The 20,760-nt window shown below is 36.7% G+C and overlaps 1 protein-coding gene across 2 annotated transcripts; it reads left to right on the forward strand.

Annotated features, from left to right (window-relative positions):
- Positions 1-72: 72 nt before the first annotated feature.
- Positions 73-19,255, forward strand: ICE2 (interactor of little elongation complex ELL subunit 2). 2 transcript variants are annotated; one of them, XM_056500315.1, is made up of 15 exons: positions 73-188; positions 1,043-1,147; positions 2,370-2,637; positions 3,273-3,392; positions 4,655-4,789; positions 5,152-5,268; positions 6,392-6,551; positions 8,012-8,196; positions 8,652-9,600; positions 10,987-11,165; positions 12,501-12,630; positions 16,401-16,485; positions 16,577-16,627; positions 17,667-17,919; positions 18,583-19,255. In XM_056500315.1, exons 1-15 carry the CDS (start codon positions 163-165, stop codon positions 18,772-18,774), a joined length of 2,955 nt encoding a protein of 984 aa, XP_056356290.1. In that variant the 5' UTR covers positions 73-162; the 3' UTR covers positions 18,775-19,255. The 2 variants fall into 2 exon arrangements, with proteins under 2 accessions (XP_056356290.1, XP_056356291.1); XM_056500316.1 differs by having other exon boundaries at positions 8,655-9,600.
- Positions 19,256-20,760: the final 1,505 nt, after the last annotated feature.

Here is a 20,760-nt window from a genome sequence, read left to right on the forward strand (position 1 = left end):
TGGCGGCCACAGTCTGAGGGGCGGCTGGAGCCCGTGTCCCTATTGGCTGGTTGAGAACACGTGACCCACGCGTCGGGCGCTGATTGGCCAGTGCCCTGTGGTGGGCTCGCGCGGCGGGGAGACGAAGAACGGCGGAGTTGCTGCCCTGAGGGCTTGGCCAAGATGGCGGCGGGGCTGCCGCTGACATGGTGAGCGCATCGCCCTCACCCCGAGCGGCCCGGCCGGTTCGCCTGAGCTGTGGGGCTCGGACACGGCTCCGCGCTTCCCGCCGGGAGCAGAAGGCGCCGCCACCCGCGGGGAGCGCGGTTGGCTCGGTTCCCGCCCGCCGGGCGCCGCCCCGAGGCTGCCAGCGCCATTTGCTGTCGCTCCCGCCTTGGGCAGCGCTGGGCTCTGAGTCTGTAAATCCACGGCCGGGATTCTGGGCGGGGACTTCCTTCGTGTTTCTAACACCAAAAGCCCTGCAAATACGTAAATTCGGCTCTTTAACCCTAGAGAGTCGAGGTGGGTTGGAATTAGTTTGTGGGGAAAAAACGTAAATAAAATCTGTGTTCGTAATTTTTATAGTAGTTAGGAAGGTTGGGATTGTATAAACCCTGTTCACTTGAACGGCTATATTAGGAAACAAGAAAAGAGCAATATAGAAGGTCAGATCAGTATAGAAAACAAGAACAATTATTTTCTGGAAAGTTTAAACCGGTGTATTTTTCTCAAAAACTCCAGCGATTTCGACACAATTTCTTTTTTGAGTCATGAACGTGTGAAAGTAGGAAGCTGTCATCAGAAGTTCTCTCACCGTACCTGGAATTTATATCCTGTATTAATGAAATTCTTTTGTACTGTGAAGAATATATGTTTTACAATCACAGAACATAAGGCATTAGTACATATGTAACTTCCATAAAGAGGAAATCTGGAACCACTTTGTAGGTAGCCTCTTTTTTATATATAAGTTAATTCTTGTTTTTATTTCTCAGGGGCAGATTTGGCCTTTAATTTTTGTTTGTTTTGTAATATATTTATTTTTTGAATTTTCTTTTGTTAGGGACATTTCACCAAAAAATGGCCAAGAAGTATTTTTCTCCCATGAACTTTATGAAAAATATTCCTTGTCTCCGAGCCTCTCTGAACTCTGGCATTTATCAAACAGGTATATTATTTTATCATTTTATGCTCTTTGTTATCATCCTATGGATACATCACCATACTCTGTGAAATGTGGAAGATGTTTCTGGAGTGGATGCTCAGGAATGGGGATGTGCCCAACTGTGTGTGGTTGGAGTAGGTTTACAGCCACAAGAAAATAGAAAGGTTGCACCTGATAAAAATCAGAAATGGATGGAGCTGGGTTGTGTGACCAGAGTGAAGAGGAAGAGAAATTAAGCCTGTTGAAGCAAGTGTGAAAGTAAAAGCTGGAGGAAATTTGCTAATTTGGGGGAGTTTCTCATAGGTATTTACAAAAGTAAATAACATATACAAAGGTGTATGTTCTCGTGGTGTACCAGTGAAAACAGATTGCTGATAAACTGAAGGGGAAAATTTAAGTATAATGCTGTAAATATGGAGGGAAAAGCTCTGTTAGATTATTTTGGCTTGCACCCCAATGAAGACTGTGACAGCAGTGCATACTGAAATGATCTTGATGTGCTGCCATTTCATTCAGTGCTGAATATAGCCAATTTAAGCTGCTAGAATTTCTTGATGTTCTTACACTGGCATATCTGAGTCAGCATCTTGTTGCTGCTACAGCTTAATTAAATTTGCCAGTTTGTGCCACAAGGATGGACACATTCTCATATTTAGAGAGACAGCTGTGAAGTGTTATTAAGAGCTGTGGATGTGATACTGCTGGGTTTGAATGACACTTGAGATGTTTTTTACAGCTGAAATAGTATCTTAAAAATATACTTTTTCCAAGATCAGCAGTTAAAGTTCATTTTGTTACCCTTAAATATTTTTTTGTCTTAAGTACAATTATTTTAAGTAGACCAGGGCCAGGCTGGTTGGCCTTTGTTTACTGGAGTTGTTTTAAGAATGAGCTTTATGTTACTTTATTGTTGTTAGAACAGGCATGCTGCTTACCCTAGCCTGCTGTTATTTTTGGTGACTGATTCCAGCATTGTTTAGACTAGAAAATTAAATGCTTGATTTGTGTAATCTGTAAGAATTTATTCATTGAAATCCGGAATTCCTGTTTTTAAAATGAAATAATTTTAATTTTACTCTTCTGCAATGAAGGAAAGGCTTTTTCTAGTTAAGTCTTTCTCCTTTTCTATCAGAACTGACAAGTTTGACCTTTCTGAGTGCCTTTATTGTTTCTGACTAATATTAGTATTATGTGTAGACTGCAAATTTGTTAACTTTTCTTTCAGAGAGGCAAAGAAAAATGTGGGGGCACTGGCAGACTCTTCAGAAAACAGACAGACTTGTAGCACTCAGGCTGCAGAATCACTTGAGGTGGAGGCTAAAAGCCCAGCTGATGACAATCCTCTTCCAGAGCCCAGACTGCCCTATCCATTTACCTCTTGTTTGACTGAGAAGGAGCAGAAAACATACCTGTATCTGATGACTAAGTTCTCAAAAAAAAGAAACCATTTCCAAGTTAATGCTGCAAGTCAAAGGGAATTTTTCACATACATGGTAAGATATGACCATCACAGAGGGAGTCACACAATTTTTTGTTCTTACAAAGAATAAAGGAAAACGGAAAAAAATATTCAGGATAAGCTTTTTAATAGACATTTCAAGTATATTTCTTTGGGTGGAAGAATCATTTTAGTTGAGTCCTGTAAAACATAATTATTTGGCAGATTGTTTTGAGCCATTGCATTTGGTTTCCCATGCCTCCTTATTAATGCTTATTTATTTTATGCTGTAACAATGGGAATATCATTTCCAGGCAGAAGTTTAAGTGACTACTGTGTTGTCTTTACTTATAATTTCTCATTAAATCAGAACTCAGATATCTTTGTTACTTTGCTGTGTAAACTTCATCAACCATGTCTTGTAACTTGTCTGTTTATAAATCACCATGTAAAAAAGAAACTTGCTGTTTGTTTGGGATGGTGTGTTGTTGGTTGGGATATTTTAAAGGAAATGGGCCTTGCAAAAAATTTTTTTACTTAAGTGAAACTGAACACTTGCCAGATTGAGTAGGAAGTGGAATCTGTTCCTTCATATCGTTACCTGTACTGTGTCTCTGGAAATTTTTTTGGTTATGTATCTAGCACTGAGGATTCTGTTTTGTCTTAAAAGTAGATTTTTCCTTCCCCCAGCAAATGAAAGAAGTAGTAAACAATGAAGTTGCAGAATTTATGAAATTTGCCCAAAATGCTGCAAAGAGCTGTGCCCAAGATTATGATGCCATCTCTGAAGATGCACTCCGTTATACTGAGGTAATTACTAATGCCATGCTTCATTCCAGCCCTTCTAAAAAATTGTCTTGGGATTGTGATTAGGTTACACAGACCTGCTCATGGGATGTGATGTTCCCTGACCTGCTGGTTTTGTGTTGGGATGAGAGGGGGAGGTGGCCATTTCCTGTATGCTGCACAGCATGGCTTGGCCTGTGGTTCATCAGAGCAAAAAAGGTGTGGTGGATAGGAAATCACATTCTACAGTACCACAAAAATATTTATTCATCAAATAAATAAATCTCTTCTTTATATTTGGGAAAGGAGGAGATGAATTTTAAGGTGCATTTCCATTAAGGAGTGGCTCCTAGATATTCACTACTGGACAGAACATGCAGCTTTCCTCCACAGGAAAGCATAGCAGCAGTTATAAAGTCACTTTAATTACAAGTTACTCAGGCTTTAATCATAATCCTCTCTCTGCAAGTTCATGCTGTGTTAAATATCCACTTTGATGATTCTAAGATCAAACATGAATGCAACTTCATGTATCATTCTTGGGTTTATAGCACATTTTTGAAAAAAAGCAGAATATGGGTTCATTAAGCTTTCCTGTTAGTGGGTTAACACAGAATGTGGGCACATGTGGAGACAAACATCTTGCTTTCTTTTTTTTGCCCCCTAAAAACTGGTATTGGCTCTGCAATTTTGTGTCTTGTCATCTGGTCACAAAATGTGTCTCCAGACTTCCAAGTCCTATTTGTTGTTAATACCCTGACTTAAAAATGAAATAGAGGCACATATTTTATTTTAACCAATATTTGAAGAAATAATTCTAGTTACTAAATAAAACCTAAATATCTTAAATACCTAATTCAGGTAATTGTAATATAGAGTTAACATGATAGTGAGTTGAAACACAAATGGAATAATCCTGTGCCTTTATCTTTGTGACTTGCTTAGGCTAAGTGTAAGCTGGTAGTAACACAAAAAGTATTAATTCCTGTAAAAGCCAAAATAAATAGCTAAAAAGAAAATTACCCAGTTTAACACATCTCAGACTGTACTAAACTGTATGTTTTTAGTGATTGGCCTGAACTGTGTGCATATGTTGTCAGCCTTGCTTATGAAGGACTGAGGAGAATCTGGAATATATTGCAGTTCTCATAGCAGTGTAAGAGTATTATAGATCTGTATTGTTACCTGTAAGCTTTAATTGGAACTTGAAATTGCAGAAAAAACTTCTCAAAATTAAATTCTTAGGAAAGATACAAATGCATAAATTATTTTTCTTTTTGTGTTAGGAATTGCTACGTATGTGTATTGGACATGTGCAGAAGTATCCAGAGTTTTACACCCTACAGGAGATCATGAGTATCATGGGAGGAAAGTTTCATACACAGCTGACCTTCAAGCTGGAAAAAAATCTTCTTGCAATGGTATTACCTTATGTACACATACTGGATTTGTGGGGTTTTTTAAGTAAAAAGAATTTCATCAGTTTATGTTATGCAAGAATTAGGGGTTTTGCAACTATTACTCAGTTCTTGAGTTAGGGGTTATAATTTATAATTTAAATTATTAATTAAACCTTTAATAAAATTATTTTGGTAGTAAGTCTGTTAACCTTTTTCCCAGATGTTTGCCATAAAAAGATTACATTAATAGTATGTTTTCTCATATCACATAACTTTATAATGCACCTGTGTCAATTGCTAATATTTTTCTTCATAAGAAATGCAGTGTTGGGTGAGCATGATTGTTGTGAAACTGTATTTTGACACTGCTTGATTTCCCCCAGGGTACAGCAAGACGTGGTAAAACAGATTTCCCTTCCATGCCTGTTCAGCTGCCCACAGATTATAGCACTGTTACATCTATTCTAACCCCTGAAAAAAAGGCTCATGTTATGCATAATGTAAGTGACCTTTTTATTGTCATTTTTAAGGCATGTTTTGTACAGAAGTGCAATCTGATCCTTTTTATGTGTTGAACAATTTTTAGACTGCATTGGACCATTAAATAGCTGGTATTTCTGTTTGTGTTCTACTGTGAAAATCAGGGAGTTTTCATTCTGTAGAACTGAGATTTTTGACTGTTTCCTCCACATAATTTTTTATCAGCTAATTGAAGGAGTTTTTTTCACTTACCAAAACTCAAACTTTCAACAGAATCACTGTTATTTCAGAGATACTTGCTGAAGAAAGGAGCAAAGATGCTGCAGGAGAATGGTATAAGCCTCAGAGATGTTAGAGCTGTTAACAGAGCCCTTCAGATGATGTCTCAGGTGGCAGGAAAAAGAACACAGCTGGGTTTTCCTTAGTTCTCTCATGGTCCTCAGTGCTCCTGGACTCCCATTATCTTCATAATCCTTTGTGATGTTCTTCAGCCTCATTAGCATTCCCAACTTCCTTCCTTCATGGAAATGTGTCAAGTTTATCTGTTTTATCATTTCAGTCTGAATTTGTGTTCTTGATGGTTTTGTATTTGTTTTAAGGTTCTTTATATCTAATCACTGTTGTGATTAGATATATGCTGTTGGTTCTATTGAAACAACTGTGCAGTTTTAACCATACTTCAATATTAGATGGTTTATTGTGCTGTTGCATAACTCATAAGAAGATCTGTAGTGTATATTTGTGAGTTAATCTGGTTTGGGGGATGTTTTTTTGGTTCAGCACACTCCCATATTTAACGATTATCTAAATTCCTATTCAATTTAGTCATTCAAATGTATAGAAATTAACTGAAAATACAAGTTTAAAAGATATTTTTTCTTCTTCTGGAATGTGAATGTATAAGATTCAGCTGAAAACTTCCAAGGAAGTTTTTTTTACTTTCATTTCGTTTTGAAGCCTGGCACTGTGGCATTGACACCATTTGTGTCCAAAGTCTTTAGACTTTTTTGGGGCTAGGGGTTGTATATATCCATGTTTGGTTGTGTTTGAAGTGTGGGGTTTTTTTGTTTTTTTTTTAATTTAAATTTATGTGTATTTCTTAAAAGAAGAAGTTTGAAAGAAATAACTTTTTTTTCTCTTTAGGATATTAGTTCAGATTCAAATGCAGAAAAACTTGCTTTGAAATACTGTCCTCAAGTTGTTTTAAGTGATCAATCATTATTTACTTTACTGAATAATCATGGGCTAAACTACAAGGAGCAGTGGGAAATTCCAGTTTGTGTTAAAGTGATCACTGTTGCAGGTATGAGATGCTTTTGTTATTAAAACTGTGGGGGGTTGTCCAAAAGAGCTGGAAATTGATCCAGGGTCACTGAATATTGTTTCCTATACCTTTCTCCACTTTGCTACTGAGAATAGTAACAACCTCTACAGTTACCACCATAAATATTGAATTTGGACATTCAGCTATTTTCCACCTGGGAAATAAAAGACAAAAGAAAAAACAAGTTGAAACCAGTTTTGATTTTCATACCTCTAAGTTGTGCTCCTTGGAAAGAAAACAACTGCAATGAGTTGTTAAAATTATCAAGTGAACTGATTTCAGGAAACTAAAAAAGCAGAGAAATTCTGGAATTTGATGAAAAAGCAAAGAGCAAACATTTTCCAGAATTAAAAAGATCTATTTACATCACAGAGGAATATATACATAAATAAATAAGGAATATCCATGAAGATAATTTTTTCAATTGCAACAGAAAATGTTTTAATAAACTGATGAACTCATCTGACTGCTTTATTTTAGTTGTGAAGCACTTCTTCAGTAATTTGAATATAAATTTCTTCCCTCACACTTTTTTGTTTAAACACAGAATGGTTTATTCAAGTATTTATAATGCTTGTTGTGTTGGAATGTCTTTCTGTGTTTTTACAAGTTTCTATAGCAGACTTACAGATAAGAAATAAGCTATCAATTGCTTGCAATGTTTACAATTTTCACTTCCCTATGTGAAATTAAATGACTTTATCAGTAAAGATAATGCCTGACTCCTTTTGTAGCAGCATTACAGTTTTTCAACTTAATTTTTGGATCCAAAATTAATACCTAAAGGGCATTCAGATTGCAGTAGAAATACACAGTGGTTCTTGAAGGGTTTCCCTGAGCCCTCCTTTTCACTTTTCCCTGTAGCCAACCCCTTGCTTTAATTTACTTTTTTTTATGGGAGTGTTTTCTCTGTTGTGATGGGCAGGGTGTTGCTTTTATTTTTGGGTGATTCATTTGTAAGTGTGTTAAGGTGCAAACAAGGGAGTGGGGCAGCAGACTCCAGACAGAGTTAACTGATTAGAAGAGAAATAAACTGCAGTTATCACTTAGGCAATGAGACTTAAAAAAAAATTTACTTTCAAACAAGGAAGAAAAATATATCTTTTTGTAAAAGAGGATGATATGGTACTGTATAGGGCTCCACAGTTCTAATTTTACAAATTCTCTACTTAGAACTGCATGTGAAATATGTTCAGCTATTAATGTGGTATATATTGATGCTGCAGGATCATAATAATTCACACCATATCTGGACATACTTTAATTTTCTTTTGTTAATGATTGAAAGGAGCATTTTTCATTTCTTCTGGTGTGCATGTGCAGTGAATTTGAATTTTGAAATTTTGAATTGGAAGTTGAAAGATTTGTTATTTAAATTATACAACAGTCTTTTTTCTTTTCATTTAATATGTACTCAATCTCTTTTCATTCTTGAAAAGGTAGCAAACCAGCTAAAGTGGTTTATGTTGATCCACCTCTGCTGAGAAAAGAAATGACAGTAAGAGAGAGGAACCAAATCTTCCATGAAATTCCAATGGATTTCCTAGCAACTAAAACATCTTATGTTTCAATTTCTGATGTATCAATGGACAAACCAGCTGAGGACAACCTGTTTCAGTGGGATGTATGTAGGTTCACATATTCTTAAAAACAAGCAAAACCAAAAGTTGTGTTAAAATTCCTAAGTTGCTTTTTCTGTGGTTGTTTTTATTTTGTGGTTTTTCTATTGCTGAGTTACAGACCCTGTTAGAAAATGTCTGTCTGGTTCTTTTAAATACTTCTTCATGGGCATCTCAGCTTTAATGTTTACTTCATGAAAATGTCTTTTGATCAGTTTGCTTCAGTGGAAAAAGTTCTGTGAACTTTTACCCTTTAGAAAGGCCTTTCAACTTGTATGAACCAAGATATTCAATGGTAAACAAGAAAAATCTTTTTTCAATTACTGCTGCTCTTTCCTAACAGTCAAATATGGGTGGTAGAACATTTTTTGTGTTTTCAGTTTGGCAGTGTCTCATTTCTTGGTTTGTTTTATTGTTGTGGTGTTTTTTAATTTTTCTACCTTCTCATCCCTGTATTAAGGAGTGTTCTGACACCTACCAGAGCAGGACAATTCCTCCTCCAGATGACACAGGAATGGACTTTGATGATGATGTTACAGAGCTTGAAACTTTTGGAGCAGCTACCAAGTTCTCAAGGACTTGTAAAATGGAAAGTACTCTTCCTGCAGCTAGTAACACTGCTAAAATTTTACCTCATGGCCTAAAAAAGGGGATGAAGAATTCATCTGCCATAAACAGTGGAGATGAAGAGGAGAAAAACACACTTTTTGAGCAAGAAGGTTCAGCATGTGCCAGCGTGCAGCTTCCATCATTAGATGGCATTCCATGCTCCAGCCCTCAAGAGCATTCTCCTTGTAAAAGCTTTCAGTCAATGGAGGTGGGACTGAAAAAAGCACAGGATGTCTTGACCAAGGAGCTGTTGGACAATGAAACAGAATTAAATCCTCTACCTGTTGCAGTGAGTTCTGAGAAAGAGCCTGATGCTGCACAGAAAAAAGAGATTTCTTTATGCAGTAGTGACACGGATGAAGAGCATTTGGTGATTGATTTAGGATGTGAAACTGCTGCTTGTTGTGAACCAGCTGTACCAACCACTGGTTCTTGTACCTCAGCAGAGACTGCCAGATCTCCTTCCCCTACTCAGAGTCCTTTAGCAATCAGCAGTGACTGCTCCAATACCATGGATCAGGGAAAAAAAGCCTCCAGGAAACCTCCAAGGAAGTTATCCAAAGAATTGGATCCTGTTGGGGAAATTTTGAAAATGCAAACTGAACTTCTCAAGTCCCCTTCCCAAAAAGCTCATGAGCCAGTGGTGAGCTCTGATAATTCTAATGTTGTGCCAGCCCAGCTGCCTCAGTCTCCAAAAACATTGGTGACCTCCAGCACAGAAATTCTGCCAGCCTCAACCTCCAATCCCACCAGCTCCTCTAGAAATACCTGGACATGGCTATTTGAGGGAGTGCCAAAGAGTAAGTGTGGTCCTTGCATAAGGAGGAAAATTGAACAGAAAACACTTAACCTCCTTTATCTGAAGAACATGTCAATAGTGCATCTGTTACATGGACTTAGAGATGTGGCTCATGTTAACTTCTCTGTGTGGGAATTACTGTCTTGCACACAGAAGGGAGCACTGGGAGCTGTTTGTCCACAGAGGTCAATGTGAAATACTGGTTTACTGTAAAGAAACAAGTTGTCGTACACAAGGTTTTTAAGCAAGGAAAAGCAATCATTTGGTAGTGGAATGAGTTCTTTTTGCATGGAAATTCAAATATTTGGGTAGTCTAGTCTGCAAAAGAAGTTTCTTGTCAATCAAAAGTAGAATTATTTTAATTTTTTGTAGAATAAAAATTAATTGACTTATACAATTAAAAATGAAAAAAAAAAAAATTGAATTTGTACATCTTAAGTTTTGACCCTCCTGGTTCAGTTGCTGTTGCTTAACTCCAACTCAGTCCCAGAAGGCAAATGAGGATTCACTGCAAGCCACCTTTCCAAGTTTTCATACAATTAGCTTGGTATTGAATCTATGCTTCACCTGGACCTTAGCCCAGAATTACAAGTTGTGGAGATCCTGGGGACCGTGGCCCTGGAGGTTTTCCTCACATGTCCAAGTTGCTTCTGAGCTCTGAAGTTAGAAACACTTTATTGTGCTAGATAAATATGCAGGAAACCAGACAGGTTGTGTCAGGACAGATACTCTTCTCAAATATTTAATTCCTACAAATCCAATCTTTTTGGTGGGAAAACATTTTTGGTATTTTCTAAGGAGGTGTGCATTTGATCATGTAGGAATTAATTATTTTATCTATAGGTTAACACAATTAAATCAGTTTTAGTTGAAATTGTATTATCACTTCCTACTTTTTTATTGCTTTAACTGAATAAACCATGTCTCCTCCCTTAGTTTGAAAGGCTGTGAGGCATGATGCTTTATTTCTCTCTCTGTGAAAAAGACAGAGATGTTTTTTTTACTAGATTTTTTTCATAGAGGTTGTGCAACCAATATTGCCAGCATGCTGAAAAGTGACTGTGTAGAATAGAAGGCATAATTTGAAAATTCTATGGCAAGCTGAGAATCTTCTTTACATGTCTATTTTGCAGAAAGCCAGATTTGAGTTACATATTTTACTAACAGAAAACTACTTCCAGTTCCTTGGATAAAATCTCCCACAGACTTTTTGTGCCTAATGAAGTAGCTTTCACCCCAAAATTTTACAAAACAAAACAGATCCCAGAGTAGAAAAAAAAAAAACAAACAACTGAACAAAAAAACTACTACAAGGGAACAAAGCTAATCAGCTTCATGGTAAAGAATGTCCAAGCTTGTCATTTTCTGGTTTATTCCTTATCTCTAGGAAAGCTGCCAAGTGAGCTTCAGCTACTTGAGGAAGATCCTTCAGAGTATCAAGCACCTGAGGAAGGCAATGTTGTGTACAAGCTCTTCAGTTTGAGTGATCTGTTGTTACTGGTGCGTTGCAGTGTGCAGAAAGTCAGGTCACTGCCAGCATACCAGAAAAAGAAAAAACCCCAAAAGGTAAAGATTTTGCTTTCAGTTTTTTTTTTTAAACAGTTGTGCTCCTCTGGGATTTCTGGGATTCCCAGTCCTTGACAGTATTTGTGCTTTCACTGAGACAATTGTGACTCTGCAAGTAAATATTTGCTATAGCAAGATAGGGAAGAATAACTTGTGATTTCTTTAAAGCTACTTGATTAGAAGATAAAGTGTGATTCTTCATTTTTTAATACAGTAATATTCCTGGGTAATGATACTTATTAAAAAAATGTAATTTTGAACTACTCTTAAGAGGTAATGGAGTAGTTAGGGGTTTGGCTCAAGACTTTGAGAATGTTCATGATCATAAATACTTTCAAACAGGATTCAGCCTTGCTGTTATGCTTAGTTAAGCAAAGAAATAGGAGATAAAATGAACAACAGAGAACACAAAAAGATTCTATTTGTTCTGCTTGAAAATACTGTGACAACTGTAATCAAAATACTCCTTGTAGCATGAAGAGAAGAAAACTTTATTCTGTAATTCTCAGTAATTTAGTAATTTTTTAAGAGTCCTCTTAATCATTCAGCAAATTTGTTGTGGTATGTCCCTCCTGAGAACCCCAGAATTAGAGCAGGCAGGTGTTTTGTGAGGTGTTTATGCTTTGTTGAAATGGAAATAATCATTGTAACGCTGACTACTTGTCAAGAGTCTGTGCTTAAAATCTTATTTTGAAGAAATCCCATCTTTTTGCTATTGATCCACTTCTCATAAATGCCTGGGAATAACTGCTTTGTCATCCAGAAACCAATCACTTGTTTATTTTTTTTTTAATTTCTCCTGAAATTTAAACTGTGGGTTATCTGTGAGAACTGAGAGTGCTCATTAGGGTTAACTAGGTAGGGTAGCCTCTGATTTCAAATGTGAGTCCAAGCATTAGGTTCTAATTTCAAGTGAGATTCTGACAGGAGTGATAAATGGCAGAATTTTGCTAATAATAAGCTAATTAGAAATGTGTGTTTTTTCTTAAATTGCTGCAGAAAGCAGCAGAGCACAGAAGTGTAAACTTGAAATCAATTTAATCACATGGAAAAATTACTAAGTGATAGAATTTTTTTATTTGTAAAAGCTTGTCCAGGCCTTTTTTTTTTTTTTCCTTTTCCCCCTGCCCTGTCAATTAAATCTTTCTCTATATAAAGTCTCTGTACTCTAATGTTTCTACTGTGGAGTTCCCTTCAAACAGAACCTCTGAAATGTCTTTGTTGCTTCAGCTATGGTAGAGGACTGTGGTTATTATAAACTACAAAGTATAGTTAAATTATGAATGTTTTTGGACAATGAGTGCTAATTTTTTTCTTTTATCTTCTCTTTTACAGCTGACTCCTATATTCCTGTTACCAAAACTAGAATACCAGTCCTACTATGGTGTTGAAGCTCTTACAGAAAGTGAAGTGTGCCAGCTATGGACACAGAGTATGCTGCATTCTAAATGCTTATTTTTTGTTGGTAAGTTCATGTTTTGAGTTTTTGCTTAAGACACATGTATGTGTGAGTATTTGTAGAATAATAGAAGAGATACATATTTATTGGAAGTATATTCCATATATCCTTTCTTATTTTAACTTCCTAATTTTGTTTTTTCACGTTTATCTTCAGTAAGTTTTTTGTCTAAAATTTATTTTGGGTGCTGGATGAAGATATCCCAACTTTGGTTTTAGATAAATAGTATCCATGTCCTGTAAAAAATGCTGTATTCATGTTTGTACAATGGTATTTTAAAAAGTCAGGGAAGTTTTTATGTCTGTTGAGATATATGTTGTGTATTAAAATGGTACATATAAAGAATATGACCAGATTATTTTAATATATGGAGAGCTTTCTGATACCAATTACCTTCTAATTAATAGGATTTTAAAAGGGAAAATTTGCAACAAATTGGTTAATTGATATTTAGAATATGCTTGGCACATGCTAATGAATGAGGGCAGTCCTGTTTGTACAGTGAGTCAATGTTCTGCAGTGGGGACTGACTCACTTTTTTGTAGAAACAAATCTGGGGTTTAGGGTTGTTACATCAGCAGTTGTGGTCTGTGGTTGCCAAACCTTTCCACTTGTGCACTGAATTACACTTTTGCTGTTGGTGGCTCACATCAGAATGCTATTTTAGAAATGCTAACTTCTGTTTCCCAGTTTTTACATACAAACTATGCAAGCTACTGTAGAATTATTGGGATTATGTGAAATCTAATGTATTTGCCAATTGCATCTTAGTCTGCTCTCTTTACTCAATGTAAATTATGTTTCTAATTTTAAGCTTTAAAAGCAGTTTTTAATGTGGTTTTTCCATTCCATTAGAAAAGAAATCCTTATGAAGAGCTAATTATAGACACAGTTCTCTATTTGTTTCTGTATCTTAATGTACAGAGGCATTGCTTCTCTCTAACAAGCAGACCAGTATAACTGAGTGCATCCTGGGTATTTATACTGAGAATTTATCCAGCATACTGAGCTGCACCTCAGTTGGGCTTCCTGCAGGAAATGTTATCAAAGTTTTTATTAACATTTCCACAGTGGCAAGCAGTGTGAGGAAACAGTGATGTGTGGAGAGAGTAAATGGGTACTCCTGTCCTGTGGGGCAGATTCTTGGTACTGCCATGTAGTTTCTTATAGAGGTAGATTAAAAAATATGTGGAAGTAAGTATCTGTTATAGGAAAGAGCATCTACCACAGTTTTTAATAGGAAACTGTTACTATATTCTGCTTGGGGAGTCTTCTGCTCTTGGTGTATTGCAAGGTAGCTGTGAAATTCTGCCTTTCAGCTTGTATTCCTAAGGGACCTGTGAAAAATGCAGTGTTGCAAGTGTCCAGATTTACTCAGAGGGCTCTTTGCAGCAGAGAGTTTTGTCCTGAAACTCCAGGGACAGTTTTCTGAGGGTGATGATATCCTTGTGCTATGGGCAGCTTAAAGTGGGGTGAGTCTTTCATTCTCTGTCACTAATCTGATAGCTGATAGTAAGACTACTGCATTGGTCTGTTCAGTGCAAGGAGGAAGGCAGAGAGCTTCTGAAATCATGCTGTAATTTGCATTATTTTTAGTGAAATGCTGTGTTCTATAATAAAAGAATTTTAAATCAAACATTCCTAAAGCGATAAACTTACTGCTCTTTTTAATAACATTTCCCTCACAGTATGAGTGTGGAATTATGGAACAACATGGTTTGAAAACTATGATCTTACTAACACTGTACATTGAATTCTTGATCAGACAGTTAAGCCTTTAACTGTTAAGTTTTAAGCATCTAGCAGTGGTAAACTGCATAGATGTTTTTGGCTCTTGAAGAAGCTTAATTTGCTGTCTCATCCGTCTCTTGTATTGCCAAGTAAATATGGATGAAAAGTTCTTTGGACTTTGATCTATGCCCCCTAATTGTCCAGCATTGTGTGTGACAGAGGGAGGATCTCAGCTCTGCCAGCAGCAGCACCAGCTCAGGGGTTCAGAATATGTGTAACCATGGCCTCCCTGTAGCTGCTGCAGGGGGAGAAAATGAAGTTGAATTTTTTTTTTTTTTTTTTAGGATGTTCTCAAAAAGCAGAGATACTATCATCAAAGAGTGCTGTCTTCCTATTGCTAGCAAAGCAGTTAGCTTGGTTGTTAAGTCCCCTTGCTACTCAGATAGGAAATCCTGCATCTGCAAAGGCAGTAATCTCTGTGACAAGCTTCCCAAATAAGGCACTTGTACTTGATCTAAGCAGTAAATAAGGTTGTGATAAGCTTTGCTGATTAATGGAAGCATTTTACCCTAACCATTATTCTCTTATTTGCATTAAGTGCCTAAGCAAAACTTTATTCAAGAACAGTTTACCTTCACATGAATGGAATAATATTGGTCTTTAAATTAACATTATTTGAAGAATGGGTTGGGAAAAAGTACTTAGTGTATGGGTAAAGTACTACATGACAAGTATTTTCAATCAGTCACTTATTGAATATAAGATATAGTTATATAAACTAGGTGGAAGTAGTTCATGGGTATTTTGTAAATATTATTGTTTTCCCAGTTATGTTGTCACTATGTTTAGAAGTAGAGAAGTCTGGTTTGAGGAGAGGCTGGTGAGGAATACAGAATCTAAACAGATTTTTTTAAAATTATATTTTTAATAATGACTTCAAGTCTCTTTTTGTAGTCAGCAATGTGCAATATGAAATTTAACTGCTTAGTCTTGCACAAAATACTGATATCAAGAAAAGTAACAAAGGCACAGTGTTTAAAAGAAATCAGTTGTCCTGGTGTATCTTTTTTAATTTGTTGCAGTGAGAGTTATTACTTAGTCTTCTTACACAACACATAAACTTAGTAATAGATAGCTTGGAATGTGAAATGCTTTGATTTAGCAATGCTAACTGTGCAATTGAAGCATTTACACTTCCTAAGAGAGCAGATTTGTAGAAAGGCAGTAAATTCCACTGTGTAGGCTGTATTTTATTATGCTGCCTTTTCCTCATCCTCCTTGTGGGACCCAAAATAGAAAAGATTTCTGGGAAAACCTCAGCATAAGAAAAAGCCAGAAGGCAAGGTGCAGTCATGAAATCCATGTCCAAGCTATGGTGGTGATCTGAGTGGTTCAGATCCTTATTGCTCATCAAGTGAAATGTGAGCTAAGCTGTCCTTGGCAGCCTTTATTTTAAAAATGTGATGAGGAGAGCTTTGAATTGCTGCTTCTCACTGTGGCAAAGACAAATAGTCTTTAACAACTTGCCGTGATCAAGGCCTGAGTTGTAAATTGTAATTCCTCAGGTGAGGAAGGGGAGAAAAAATTAAGAGACAAAGGTCAGCATTCCCAGAAAGTCGTGCAGTAGATCAGAATAGAAAAGCAAGTATAGTAAACACAAAAATTTGTTGTTCAAAATCAGCTTTTGGGATCTGTCTAGTGAGGAAGGGAAGTGATAAGAGTCAAATAAACTTGTGAAGATACAAACTAAGTGGTGAAATTAAGGCCATGGCAAGGTAAGGTTGTGTATCCCACACCACCCAGGATGTAAGGTTTGCTGGAGTCAGGCATCTCCTGGTTTAGAAAGACAGTCAAGGTACAGATGTCTGTACTTACAGCAGCTGCACATTTTACTCTGTTATGGTGCAACATGGATAAATACTTTTCACTGTTCTATTGCAAAAGAACAAAGTTTGTATCCTTTTAAAAAGGCATTAGATCTGCAAATGATGCTCTTACATTTGTTTGGTTTGTTTTTAGTGTATTAATTGAATTTCTTTTTTCAGGACATATTGATGTTTTTACATCAAAGCTTATTATGCTAGAAAAGATTTCTCCAGAAACTTTAAGAGGAAAACTTGGATTGATTAAGTGAGTATTTGTAGTAAGTTTTTTTAGCAATGAATTACAAACCCTAACAAGCCTTGCAAGTTACTACTGTTGCTATTTTTTTCTTTCACAGACCTGCAAATTCATTAAATATACTCCATCATATTTTGAAGAAGGTGTCTGAGTAAGTTCTCAATTTTTGCTCATTGTATTTGTTTGCCACATTGCCCAGCTCATCTCTTTTCTTCTGTAGAATGTTTGTCTACTCTGATTTTTATTTCTTCATATACATGAACAAATTCATATTTTACAGGTTCTCTTAGGTCTGTCATAGTAGTACTGTGTAAAATATGCTTGGTATTATAAGGTTTGCATAAATGATGCAAAAGAATAAGATATTGAGGTTTTGGAACCAGTTCTTCAAGAGAGGAAACTGGACTCTTAGGGGCTGAGTGAACAGTTTGCAGGTGTGAGGTGTAATATTATGTATCTGGGCTGACACACAGAGTTTGGGCATTTGAGTTTTGTTACTCTTTCTGCTTGAATTGTAGAAATAACACTGCGTTCACTTCTGCCTACCTTGATTTATAGCAGCCTGTCTTTCTCTGGACATTGCAGCCTTTCTCCTGCTTCTTTACTTAACTACTTCAAGGCTTTCAGGCTGCAAGTGTCTTAATTCTTTTGTGTTGCGTGTGTCTTGCACTGATAGTGAGGCCTTTTCATTCAAATTACAGAGAGGTTTTCCTGCTTTTTATTATTTCTGTAGGTTCATGATTTTTGACTAAGATTTTTGTTATGGGCAGTTGGTTGACCTTGATCTTCCTAAAGACCTGTTTCATCCTGTGTGTGTTGAAAGCTCATCTGTTCTTTGTGTTCACATGGGCATTGTTCTTTGTAAGATGCTGGTTAAGGAATTACAATTTGCCCATCATGAATGGTTTTCAGTGTATGCTTGCATGTTTAGTTGAATGATGACAGTCTGTACATTATTGATAAATTAGCACATTATGAATACATTATGAACACATTAATTAGTATGTATTTATCAATATAATTTAATTAATGCTTTCTCATGCACAGTCTTTTTATAAAACATCTAAAGGGACTAAACATCTAAAGATGTTCTGCTTTTGCATTAAGAACATATTAACTATCTGATCAAATAAAAAAGCTCCAAAAAACATTTAAATAATATTTTTCATTTTGAACTTTTCTCATTTTAGTTTGGAGGAGGGCTCTTATTTATTGAGTCATGCTGCAGGAGATTCATCAGTTGCAATTTACAAGAGTTCTCTTGACAAGAGCAGATCATCCTATAATTTGCACAAAGCTCACTGTGATCTGCCTGCTGTACCTGCCACTCTCTCAGTCCCATGGGTTCCACTAGATCCCAGCCTCCCTTTGCCCTGCCACATAAGTAATGGAAGAGTCCCATGCACCTTTCCACCTGCACCCTGGGAAGGGTGGAAACAGAAGGTCAGTATCTCACTTGATGGAAAAGCAGATTAGCAGTTTGGGAATAACCTATTTCAGTCCCTTGGGGTACAGCTGATACAGTTTATCTGTCATCTTTGGGGGACAGAAATTTTTTGGGAATCCCATACATGATGCCTCTCATGCTTTGGACATTTCCCAAAGATCCTGCTCTCACCTCTATTATTTTGAAGGTAATATGGCCCTGTAAAAGTAAGAAATTTTTCAAGCATTATTTTTCTTCAGCAGAGACTTACTCATTTGTGGAAAAGCCCAGCTTTGTGCACTGTGAAATTGTTTGTAGGTTGAGTTACATGTTTTAGCCACAGCCTGCCTTCATGTGAGGGCAAAATTGTCATGCATCCATTCCTAGTTCCATTGTGCACTCTGGTTTCTGCCAGAAGGAAATCCAGGCACGTAGGCAGGGAAGAGGCAAGATTGGTCACTTCTCACTGTGACTGAAGACCAGCTGTGCCAGTCCAGATGTGCCCTGTGGGTCTGTTTGAAATTACATGAATTAGAAGGCAATTGTCTGATTGTAGTTGTGCATGTTTGTGCTCCATACAGATTGCAGATTATTAATTCTGTTAATTCTGTTTTGGTTTTCTGTGTTTTTTTGTTTTTTTTTTTTTTTTTTTTGTTAATTCTCTCCCCTTATATGTGTAGATGACTGGGGTGAAAGGACAATCAGACACACCCCATGAAGGAAATTCAGTAGCTATGGAAACAAGAGGCCAGCCAGCTAAGCCTGTTAGAAATGAGGGTGTGGCTCCAAAGAAGCTGAAGAAGAATTTCTGCAAGCAAAGAAAAGTGAAGAAAAAGTGGAAAACTAATTTCAATAAAATGCAACTGAAGTAGGAATAAGCCTGGAGGAGAACAAGAGAAATCTGAAGTTTCTTGCAGCTTCAGAGGAGCAGAACAAGCTGGCAGGAGGAATGGCTCCAATAGCTGAAGCATTCTCTAAACTTTGGTACCTCAGGGGACATGTTTCAAGTGAAAATCTCAAAATCAGTCAGAGAAAAATAATGATGTGGCTGCAGCCACATGGCTGGTTATGGGGAACAGAGTATCTTCTGTTGGTCTGGTGATTTTTGTAGAAAAGCTGCATCCTGAAGAGTGAAGCAGTGGCTGACACCAACTCTAATACCATGTAATGAGAAATACAGCTTTTCAGCTTTCCCAGTTCTTCCAGATTCACTATAAATTTTTGTTCTCACATATTTAAAAGATAAATTTTACTTCGTGCATTGTGTATAAGGGAACAACTTGGATTTAATTATTTAGCTTTTTTGACTCCTGGTGTCTACTGGCTTTTAAATAGCTAACAAAAATACATTCTTCTTTTTAGAATGGTGTAACAAATAAATGATAAAAGCTGTGTTTAAACTTGCATTGGGAAACTTACAAGTGCAACTAAACAAGTAAAACAATAACAGGAGGGCTGCATTTCTTAAAGGTGTTCTTCCAAGTCTTTTGTTTGGACTGTTACCAAGTATACACATCTGATCAAGCATTCTGCTGCTCACTGGGACTTGATAAGACATGTTTTAATGTCATGAGGGTAAAAATAAGATTGTTTACTAGACTATACTTCTAAAAATCTTGAAGGTAGGGATTTTTCTGAAATTAGGCTTCAATAATGAATACATATTAAAAGTTCTTTGTGAAATACAAAGCATTTTCTGATGTGGCTTTTTTCCAAATGTTAGATATATTTATTCAGTTATTCAGTTTATTCTTTTTTGGACCACTGCTTGTTTTATCTGCAGTATTAAGTTATTGACAAACTGAACTTGTGTTTGCAATTTACAAATAGTTCTGATTCAAAATCCTAAGTGCCCTTAGTGACTTCTCATAATAGGAATACTTTAGTTGTGAGTCATTTTTCCCAGATAACTGACTCTGTCTTGGGGATTCAAGGCAGTTTTCATTTTGTATATATAAAACTTTTTGCCAGACTTGCATGGAATTTGATTTCCCAATGCAGTTTCATGAGGCAGAAATGTATGGTCTGTTTGTTCATCTGTCTCTATGCCAGCTACATTACACTGGTGTATTACTAATTATAATGTACTAATTGTAGAACTGCAATGGAGCAGCCTGTGCTGCTGCTGCTTGGCATTGTTGTGTTATGGGTGCAGGACTTCATCTCTGCTAAGGCTCCTGCAGTTCTTGTTGGCCTGGCCATGCAGGCTGTCCAAGTCTCTCTGAAAAATGGCTCATCTGTCCCCTCTGCCTCCCTCTTCTGCCTATGTGGTGTCATCTGCAAAATCAGGGAAAATTGGTTCTGTCACATTATCCAGCTGACCTGAAAATACTGAGTATTGCCAGGCCATGAGAAGCTCTGTCCATGACCAGTTCATCTGGTTCAGCTTTGAGCCATAAACCACCAGAAATGGAGGAAAGCCTCTGAGAAGAGGTGTGATACTGTGAGATCACTGATGGATGTCTGGTTCATTAGGAGATGAAATTGGTGGCTTTGTATCATGTTCAGACAGTTTGAAGTCAGTTTTGGGAGACTGGAGGAAACATTCTGACCTAGCATTGAGGTGACTGGTTGGCCTGTGTGCAAAACCATGGAATTCTAAGTTTTTTATGTTAGTGTGAATGGATAATTGGCTGTGAAATCTGACTTTTTTTTTATTTCTGTAATAATGAGAGTTTTTAAATGTCATTTGCACTATGCACTGATAAGCTGCTTCCATTCTCATATGTGATTGGCTAAATCTCATCACCTTTTCTGTCTGACTGCAAACACTTTTAAGAATATAATATAAGCTGTCTATGTAAAATATATTAGAAAAAATTTGCTGCATTTTTTCTCTTCTTCTGAAAGCCTTTCTT

Source organism: Oenanthe melanoleuca, chromosome 10 (genome assembly GCF_029582105.1).
Source record: "Oenanthe melanoleuca isolate GR-GAL-2019-014 chromosome 10, OMel1.0, whole genome shotgun sequence".
Lineage (NCBI taxonomy): Eukaryota > Metazoa > Chordata > Aves > Passeriformes > Muscicapidae > Oenanthe > Oenanthe melanoleuca.

What these genes read in the sequence shown, in the direction of transcription:
- ICE2 (XM_056500315.1), top strand. Translation starts at nt 163, where the DNA reads ATGGCGGCGGGGCTGCCGCTGACATG. An exon ending in GGGAATTTTTCACATACATG is followed by an intron (nt 2,638 to 3,272) that starts GTAAGATATGAC and finishes TCCTTCCCCCAG; the next exon opens with CAAATGAAAGAAGTAGTAAA. An exon ending in GGAAAACTTGGATTGATTAA is followed by an intron (nt 16,486 to 16,576) that starts GTGAGTATTTGT and finishes TTTCTTTCACAG; the next exon opens with ACCTGCAAATTCATTAAATA.